The sequence below is a fragment of the Natator depressus genome, chromosome 5 (assembly GCF_965152275.1).
Source record: "Natator depressus isolate rNatDep1 chromosome 5, rNatDep2.hap1, whole genome shotgun sequence".
NCBI lineage: Eukaryota > Metazoa > Chordata > Testudines > Cheloniidae > Natator > Natator depressus.
The window spans coordinates 12824588-12834875 of NC_134238.1; the positions used below are offsets into that span (position 1 = coordinate 12824588).

General features: G+C 45.6%; 1 protein-coding gene across 2 annotated transcripts in view; it reads left to right on the top strand.

Annotated features, from left to right (window-relative positions):
• Positions 1–9315, top strand: part of ARK2C (arkadia (RNF111) C-terminal like ring finger ubiquitin ligase 2C) — a 114038-nt gene extending 104723 nt beyond the window's left edge. Inside the window, exons 6-9 of one of the 2 annotated variants that reach the window (XM_074952315.1) lie at positions 1345–1440; positions 3773–3879; positions 5821–5972; positions 6827–9315. In XM_074952315.1, coding sequence (XP_074808416.1) covers positions 1345–1440; positions 3773–3879; positions 5821–5938 — 321 coding nt within the window. In that variant the 3' untranslated portion in view covers positions 5939–5972; positions 6827–9315. Of the gene's footprint in view, positions 1–1344; positions 1441–3772; positions 3880–5820; positions 6806–6826 lie in introns of those variants that run through there. The other variant, XM_074952314.1, reaches the window with a different exon arrangement.
• Positions 9316–10288: the final 973 nt, after the last annotated feature.

Here is a 10288-nt window from a genome sequence, read left to right on the forward strand (position 1 = left end):
TGGTACCTGGTTACAAGATAGGAAACAAAGAGTAGGAAAAATGGTCAGTTTTCAGAATGGAGAGAGGTAAATAGTGGTTGTCCCCCAGGGGTCTGTACTGGGACAGTCCTATTCAACATATTCATAAATGATCTGGAAAAAAGGGGTAAACAGTGAAGTGGCAAAATTTGCAGATGATACAAAACTACTCAAGATGGTTAAATCCAAAGCAGCTTGCGAAGAGCTACAAAGGGATCTCACAAAACTGGATGACTGGGCAATAAAATGGCAGATGAACTTCAATGTTGATAAATGCAAAGTAATGCACATTGGAAAACATAATCCCAACTATACATATAAAATGATGGGGTCTAAATTAGCTGTTACCACTCAAGAGAGAGATCTTGGAGTCATTGTGGATAGTTCTCTGAAAACAGCCACTCAATGTGCAGCAGCAGTCAAAAAAAGTGAACAGAATGTTGGGAATCATTAGGAAAGGGATAGCTAATAAGACAGAAATATCAAATTACCTCTATCTAAATCCGTGGTACGCCCACATCTTGAATACTGCGTGCAGATGTGATCGCCCCATCTCAAAAAAGATACATTGGAATTGGACAAGGTTCAAAAAAGGGCAACAAAAATGATTAGGGGTATGGAACAGCTTCTGTATGAGGACAGATTAATAAGATTGGGACTTTTCATCTTGGAAAAGAGATGACTAAGGGGGAATATGATAGAGGTCTATAAAATCATGACTGGTGTGGAGAAAGTAAATAAGGAAGTGTTATTTACTCCTTCTAATAACACAAAAACTAGGGGTCACCAAATGAAATTAATAGGCAGCAGGTTTAAAACAAACAAAAGGTAGTATTTCTTCACACAACACAGTCAACCTGTGGAACTCCTTGCCAGCGGATGTTGTGAAGGCCAAGACTATAACAGGATTCAAAAAAGAACTAGATAAATTCATTGAGGATAGATCCATCAATGGCTATTAGCCAGGATGGGCAGGGATGCTGTCCCAAGCTTTTTTTTGCCAGAAGCTGGGAATGGGTGACAGGGAATGGATCACTTGTTGATTACGTGTTCTGTTCATTTCCTCTGGGGCACCTGGCATTGGCCACTGTCAGAAGATACTGGACTAGATGGACCTTTGGTCTGACCCAGGACGGCCGTTCTTATGTTCTTATGATAAAAGACTTCGTGAAAGTGAAACATAGTATTATTAACATGAGATTATATTTTCTCTGAATAAATGGTAAGGAAAGAACCTTACATTCTATGTTCATCACAAAGCAGAATGAATCTGCAGGGATAGTCTTGGGAGATTGTCATATGCCTTGTGGATATTTTCTGCTTAAGGAGCTGCTGCAGCTGGAAGACAGATTAGGCAGCGTGAACCGGGGAGCTGTGCAGAACACAATCGAGAGGTTCACTTTCCCACACAAGTACAAAAAGGTGAGGAAGCTGCCAGGGTTGAGTCTACAGGCAACTCTCCCAGCAGGTCTGACTTTCGTTTCTTAAGGGAATGAGTGTAGCTGGTAAAGAAACACGTAATCATTCTTGTCCCAGGATTGCTCATGGATAGGAAATGGGAAGAAACTTGGGGTGTGTGTGTGTGTGTGTGTGTGTGTGCCAAATTCAGGTTAGATTGAGGCCCAAACCAAAGCCTCAAATCCAGATGGGAGGAATTTGAAATCCAGAATCCCTATGGCCCATCTCATGTTTGGTTATAATGTGTTGTGGGGATCGTAGGCTAAAGTGCCAGGGTAGCTCAACTTTCTCCCACTCAGCAGTCTCCGTTTCAGTGCTCACGTGTGTGTGTGCACGTGCGCACACGCGCGTGTAAACTGTTGTAATTTATGCACACAAGTGGTAGCACCTACTGATTTCACACACACAAGAAAAGCTGCGGGTGTACATGTATGTCCCTTCTGAGTCCAAGTCCCACGCGAGGAAGACTCACACGGCGATGAGAGAATCTGCACTCTCCCTTCAGTAAAAGTGATATCTCCAGATTTTGTGATCAAAACTCCAGGAGGTCACTTTATTTTAGATCTACAAGGGAGGAGGAAGGAAAGTGGGGCCTGAGACTTTGACTCTGTTTTACTTGCTGGGCTGGGTTTAGATTATTCTCTCTCAGGAGAGGGGATGTGAGTGGAACTGGAAACTGTGGAAAACAATGGGAAAAGCTCATGGGCCGAATTCTGCTGTCATTTAATGAGCTCCATTAAAGACACTGTTTCTGTTTGTACAGCACCTAGCACGATGGGGTTGGGGCCTGTTGACATTAGCACAAGACAAGTAACAGTTGTCACTCCAGAGTGATTGTGGCACCAGCAAGCCTGTCAACGGGGTTGGGTGGGGGCAAAGGGGGCAGTTGCCCAGCAGCCTGGGCAATTTAAAAGGGCTCAGGGGCCCCTGGCAGCCACCGCTGGCAGCGCAGCAGAACTAAGGCAGGCTTCTTGCTGCCCTTGCACCGTGCCACTCCCAGAAGCGGCCGGAATGGCCCTATGGCCCCCGGGGGGAGCGGGGAGTGTCTCCGCATACTACCGCCACCCCGAGCACTGACTCCACAGCTGCCATTGGCCAGGAACTGTGGCCAATGGGAGCTGCGGGGGGCAGTGCCTATAGGCTCTGGCATGCGGAGACCCCTGGGCCCCCCGCCTAGGAGCTGTTGCCAGAGGGGTGTGCAGGTTGCTTTCGGGAGCCGCCCAAGGTAAGCGCCGACCCCCTGACCGCTTCCTGCATGCCAACCCCCTGCCCCAGCCTAAACCCTGCACCCAAACTCCCTCTTAGAGCCCAACCCCTCACCCCCTCCCACACCGGAACCCCCTGCCCCACCCTGGTGAAAGTGAGTGAGGCTGGGGGAGAGCGAGCAAAAGCGGGAGGGGGGATGGAGTGAACAGGAGGCGGGGCCTTGAAGAAGGTGCCCGACGGGGCGTAGCCTCAGGGAAGGGACAGAGCAGGGGGTGGGGCAAGCGTCTTTGGGTTTGCAAAATTAGACAGTTGGCAACCCTACCGGGCGGACATGTGGAAACCCTGGCTGTGCCGGAAGAGCGCAGCCAGCAGGGCAGCCGGCAGCTCGCTGGGCACCAGCCTGCGCAGACGCAGCATTGCCTAAATGTCAGGCTGACCGCGTCCATGGCTTGCGCGCGCGTGGGGGCCCACTGACTGTTCTGCCCTGGGGCCCGGAATTGCTGGCAGTGGGCCAGGAACCAGGGTATTTTCAGTGGTATGGAAGTTACTGCAGTGAATGCTGAGTTGTGTAGAAAGGCTCACACTTCTAAAGTCTACAGGAAACAACGATAGCTGTGGCAGGGATAGGTGTGCAGATATCTCCTGCAATGTACAGGTACAGCATCTGTGGGAATTGTGCTGGTATAGCCGAGGGTTGAACTGGGATTGTTATTGTTCACTGGAAATGCCCAAGAGACTGTGGAGGTTCCGGTACCTAAGAATAAATCATGACATTAATTGTGACATTAATGACTGTGACTTTAATCATGGAAGTCGTGAGGAAGTGGCTGCCTGGCTCCTTTGGGACGCTGACATTATTCTGTCTGCCTTTCCTCTCCTGGTACAATTTGACAGTTGGAGCATGAGGAGGAACTGGCATGCATCCCACTGTGGATTTTTGACTGGGCAGGCTTCCCTAACCTGGTGGGTCCTTTCAGTTGACAATGAAGCACTTACTGTTCAGAATCCTCCAGCTGCAGAGCTGTAGAGAACAGTAGTGAGTCATAGTCTCTCCTTGTGTAATTACATTACGTCTTTAACCTTGTCACAGAGAAGACCGCAGGAAGGCAAAGCTGAGAAGGGGGATGGGGAGGAGTCGGACACCGATGAGAAATGCACAATCTGTCTGTCTATGCTTGAAGATGGAGAAGACGTGAGGTATGATCTTTCCCACAGAGATTTTCTGGCTCTCAGATTCCCCCCCAGCCTCCACCTTACTTCCATTCATTTCCTGCTTGGTTGGATTTTATTTTATTGGAAATCATTCACTGCTGTGTGAGTATGTTTTTAAGACCAGGCTGTCAATGCTCTGCCTCACGCACATCACTGCACATCTGGTGAGCTCCCTTTGATACTCAGAGTGCAGGTGTCTGTAGGAAGCTAAACGTCTTTAGGATTCTCTCAAAGTCCATTTTATAAATTGTGGCTAAAGGGAGCCATGCTGCAGGCAAAGTTGGGGCAAAGTTGTCAACAGTGACTTCTGCTTTTGGTCACCTACTTCTGGGCCTCTGTGTTTTTAGGCCCACAGCACTGCAGATTTTAGTGCCAATCAGTATTTGTGTGACGGCAGGAGCCAGGTTAGATAGCTAAGTCAGTGGCAAGTCACACAGTTCCGATCTGTATGCAAGTCTCTGTAGTTCTGGGGTGTTTGCATCTGGAGTTTGGACTCAACCCCTTATGACGGGAGTAGCTATACGAAGACTTAGATTTCAAGCTCAGGGACGTTTGGATCTGGGGTTTTGCTTCAGGTTCCTCTTTAATCCAGCTGCTCAGTGCATGTGTGTTTGGGAGGTTAGAGGGGGACGGCAACCAGAGTTTTAGGAGCCTTAAATGAGCACCCAAAATTGGAAGCCAGGTCACGGCCACTTAGGAAATTTTGGGTTTCTTGGCATAAAGTTCCCGCTGCCGTGAGCGAGAATGGCAACACAACAATGTTTCAGATGGCATGGAACAGCTGTGACCTTCCGTTGTACCCTAAAGTAACCAACCTGCAGTAAGATTACTGGCTGTGCATATCAGTTTTGTCCTAGCAAAATTTTATTGCGGCAATTAAGTGGGGTAGGAGCCAACATCACACGTAAAGTGACGAGACTGAAGATTCAGGGCCGGCATCTATTCTCCCAACAATGCTGCATACATGGTAGCGGAACCCTAACATCAGCAGAGTTACTCCTGGCTTGCACCAGCTGAGTAAGGGCTGTGCCCATCTATTCTGCTGAAACGTTGGTCCAATCACGGGCAGCATGTAGGTGCAGCCCTGTGCGGGGGTGTGGGACAGAGCTGCACCGAATGCAGGAGGAAGGGATTGTGACTCCTCCATAATGAGGTAGCTTGACTCAAGAAAGGGGTAGCCTGCTTCTGCAGATGAGCCCAGTCCAGGCTGCCTGGAGAGCCATGGCTCTCTACCTTCTCCCTGTGCCCACCACGTACTTCTTCTGGGGCACTGTGCACCTTCAGTGGTCCCATGCAGGGAGCAGTTCCTGCCATCCTCCATACACCAGGGCACATGCACAAGGGTTAAAGGCACTGGACCTTCATTTTTTTACTCCAATTTCCGTGTCTATAAAACAAACGGGTGTTTGTGGGACACTTTGAAAATCTTGGAATTAAGGTGCTGGGTGCAGCTGGTGACTGTTTTTGCTAGGGCTGTGTGTGCAATCGCCATCCAGGTCACTCAGCATGGCCTAGCTTAAACGATTCTGAACTGCAACAAATAGAGAGGCCAGAAATGTTACCAGTGAGGGTTGTTAACCATTGGAACAACTTGCCTAGGGGTGTGGCGGGTTTTCCCATCCCTCTTTAAATCAAGCCAGGATATCTTTCTAAAAGAGTTGCCATAGTTTAAACAGAAGATGTGGGATTGATGCAGCAATTACTGGGTGTGGTTCTTTGTCTTAGGGTGTTATGCAGGAGGTCAGACTAGATAGTAATAACGGCCCCACCAGGTCTTGAAATCCATGAATCTATAAACATACTGAGTGGAGAATGCTTGATTCTCTCCCTCTCTGTATCCTTTACGTGGTTGTGTTTGTCCCTTTCCCACCTGCCTCACGCACATCACTTCACCCTCTGTAACAGGCATGTGATTCTCTTTTGCAGGCGTTTACCCTGTATGCATCTATTTCACCAAGTGTGCGTGGATCAGTGGCTAGCAACCAGCAAGAAGTGCCCGATCTGCAGAGTGGACATTGAAACACAACTTGGCTCTGACAGCTGAAAGAACCAATGCGGTGCACCATTTTCCTTACCAGGTCATTTGGCCATAAGCCCTTGCAGCAAAATTTTGCCTTCTGAGCCATTTGATTTAGAGGAAAAGTCTGCAAGCACATTAGCGAAAAGGAGAAATTGGTGGTACAATATCTAGTGGTAGGAGAGGATCCTAACAGCCATATTGGTCCAATGCATGGGAGCTGGTATTCCCAGAGCTAGAAGGCCCTATGCTACAGAAGATTTAGTATCGAACATGAAGGAACTAGTGTGTGGTTAGTCTGGCCTGTCAATCCTGGATTTCACAAGGATTGTATATATACCTCTCGAATAAGTAGACACATGTTAGGGGGTCTTTAGCTATTTCTGTGGACAGCAACTGGAGCATGTTAGCTTAAGAAATGTTGTGTTTGGTGCCCTAGTCATCTTGTGGTGGACATGTCGCTCTTAACCTAATTTCCACCAAATATTTTTTTCATAGATTCCTTATTTTGGTGCCTGACTGAAATGTGGCAGAGGAAAAAAGAAAAAAAAAGTTAAATCTTCCCACCTTTAGGGGGGAAAAAAGAAAGAGGTGAAATAGCAAATTCCTGTTTACAGTTAGAAGGATCGTGCTCTTTGCCTCGTCTTCGTTCATTTCTTTGATTATGTTTACAGTGTGTTGCTAATTTAGAGAAGCCTAAAAAAAAAATCGGATTGAAGTGAACAAAACGATAGAGAGAAGGTTTGTTCTTGCTTATCTGCTGGTGCTGGACACTTTCTATAGGGCAGGATCCTGGGACTGACTCTGCTTCTCCTGCTTCCATAGCTTAACGATATACTTTGGGGTGCAGCATTCAAGGAGGGCCACTTGGTGTTTTATCATTGTAATTTTTCCTACCACTGTCTCATCTTCCAGTGCAATTGCAATGGCTCCTGCAATCTGTATGGCCCGTTGATGTCAGTGGGAGCTGCAGGTGTTCCACATTTCTCCAGACCAGGCCCAGAATTCTGCAGCAGAAGATGTATCCGATGCTAACTTGACACCCCACCTGTGGTGAAAGATCCATTGTCTCTCTGCTGGAGAAAGAGAACCTATTAAGCTGGTCATAGTCGTTAGACCCTGCAAGTGTGTTTTGGAGGACTAATTGGCCTGGAAATATGCTTGCAATGTGATGAGAAATGCATTCTTCCATCTCTCAAAAACAAAAGCACAAACCATATTTTCTGCTAAGGCAGGTATCCAGAAGGGGGAAAATTGAACACAACCAACATGCCCTTCTTACAATTAAATTCCTAATCTCATGGTCTTCTTTGGCTCGCAGACTAAGACATTTCAAGTGATCTAATTAAACACTCCAGAGCTGTGCTGCCATCTAACCTCCTTTTCAGGCTCCTGGAGGCAAAGGAGAAAAGGGATTGATTCAAGTTGCATCCTGCACTAAATTTCTTTCTTCTGCTCTTTCCTTTTGCGATTTACACGAAATAGCAGCATCTCGTAGCTTAGAAAGCAAGAATAAGAGAGGAGATTACAGCTCAGGTGGAATTCTGCAGGTTTTTTAAAAATCCACTTTTTTCTTCATACCTGGCTGGGGAAAATCTCAGCGAGTTGTTCTGATGACAAGAAGCGGGGGGAGAATAACAGGATAGTTCAGTCTTATATTGTACATAAGAAATTGCTGACAATGTGAAAATTTCAGTACAGGACGGGAATTTAGATGTATGGGATAATTGACTACTTGGTCTGAATTTTAAACTGTAGATGTGTATGCATGTACATGCACAAAACCACACCTATATAATAGATATGTATGACGTGAGCTCTGAAATGAAACGGATGCTAATTTGGCCGGCTCAGTTATAAGTTTGTGCAAAATAAAGATTAGAAAGTAATCAATGAAGTGCCGAAAATAATGGCGCTTTCTGAGCCACATTCCCTTGAAATAAACATTTCAGATTATTTGCCATGAGAGACATTGAATTAAGTGCATGTTGACTCTTTACTCAGTCTTCTTTATCTGACAGCTCTCTGGAGGATTGGAATCAACAGCCCAGATTCTCCAGGCTTTTAATACATTTTTCATGTACTAGGGGAGCAAAAAAGTGACTAGAGGATTTTTAATCAGAAACATGTATTTAGGATGCTTATATGGAGGATGATTTCTCATTCCCACGAGTGCCTGTTTCATAGGAGCTAAGTAATGTTTTGTAAGTGGAGATGAACATAAATTACCCTTGGAGAGATCATAGAATTCCTGTGAGCTGTAATTGGAAAACGCTGACCTCCCAGACGCCCATGTTATATATTTTTTCCAGTCTGGAGAATAAAGTTAACGATAGGGCCGGGTCGAGCGACTGCATCAGCGTTCGCACAGGAAAGGCTCTCCAATTCACTGCAGTCATTTCGCCCAGGGTCGCCATCTCTTCAGCTGATCTGTCTTGCTAGACACAGGTAGTGGTGTGGGGAGGAAGGAAAGATAATAACTTACAAGGGCAGGTGAAGAAGACACAATCTATAAATGTTTATTCGGAACCACTGTTCTCGTCCTCTGTGTGTGTGTGCGTGTGTGTGTGTGATGAGAACAGTGTCGGGGGTGGGGGCGAGATAACTGGGGCAGGTAACCGCTCTTGCAAAACTCTGCTCTGAAAAATTCTAGCACTGTTAAATTTTGCCTCAAGATGACATTAGAACACGTGTGGTCATTTCCACTTTATCTTGTTGAACGTGACGGTCTGAGCCCTGAGATTAGAAGGGCTGAGGGCCTTGGGCAATAAATAGCCTAGGCCTCACTCCAGCAGCAGCAGATTCATACATCATTAAAAAATAATATGAACGAGCCAAACAAGATGTTGCTCTTTCGATGCACTGTAATCCATCATGCGTTCTAGCCTGGTCCTGCCAGTGCTGAGCTTGTCCAAGGAGGGGCTGAGGGTCCTCTAATGAAGTGAATGGGAATTACAGCTACTCAGCACCTTGCAGGTGGTGCTCAGAACCTTTCAAGACTTGGAATGAACTATTCAGTGGGGAGGAAGTGAACTCTTCCGACCCGTCTCTTACGTCTATGCGAAAGTATTATTATTTGCCTAATGAACAAGCACAGTTTTTAAAACGGTGAAGAAAGCACCAAACTTCCATGGTCTGTGTGAGTGAGTGATACAGTGGCACGCGAGAGCTTGTAACGTCTGAAATTTGCATTTTGGTGTGTCAGGCTCCCTTGTCTTTAAATAGCTTGTATGAGTAGAATGAGCTAATAGAGTGATTTTTTTCAAAACAAAACAAAACAAATCTCTAGAAACAAAACATAGTTTACAGGGTTTTGTGAGTTTAAATGCCTTATATTTAACAATCATAATTTATGACTAACTTGTAGATATTGTGGGTTCTTATTTAATTATTTTTATAGTTGTTTTTGCATTTTTAATTATAATTTATTTATTTAGAAATTAATACTAATTTTTTTTATTACTCCTATTACCTCATTTTTGCATCGTTTCTGGGAATGGAATGCTTTGCATGCATCGGTACTTAAACAAAGTTAAACATGGGGCGTGGGGGGGGGGGGAAGCTTATCATGTCAAAAAAAAATCAATCAGGGTGTGTGATTACAAACTGTATTACTGTGGTGCTGTTACCTTGGATACATTCCATAAACATGCAAACCTTTGATTCTGTATGCTGTGACATAGTGGAAAACTGCAATATAGTGACTGTGTTTAGCACATATATATATAAATATTATTTGCACTCATAATCAAACTGTGGTGATCCTTTCACTCATGCCCGTATGCACTGAAGGAAAATAACACTCCTCAAGGCCAAATAATCGGGGTGGCTCCCGCAAGCCCCCGGGGGTGTCTTCAATGGGAGTTTCTTGCTCAGAGGGCCGGCAGCATCTGGACCATCATAACATAATATAGACCTAGGATTTGAAAGCAAATCAGGTCAGTGCTGGTTATCCCCTTTAGAAAGAGAGTCTCTATAGGCCATATTCCTCCTCAGTATGCAGTGGTCACTATTAAAAAGCCAGTGATTGCCAATAACAACTGCACAGTGGTGACTGAGATATCAGAATTTCCTCCTGTACTTAGAAGAGGAAATCTGGCCACAGTTCTGCAGCTCTTATTCCCATAAATAGCCCTATTGAAGTCAATGAAACTTGCTTGCAGGAGACAGGCAGCAGGGCTGAGCTGTAACTGCCACGTCTCGGATGCCATGGTGCAGGGGCTTCTGGGGATATTATTTTATTATTTGTATTATAGTACTTCCTGGATTACCTCCCTCCTGCCCCTCGAAACTGGGGCCTCATTGTGCTAGGCACTGTACACATATATAGTGAACGATAGACCCTAGCCCAAATTTTTTTACAATCTAAATAGACAA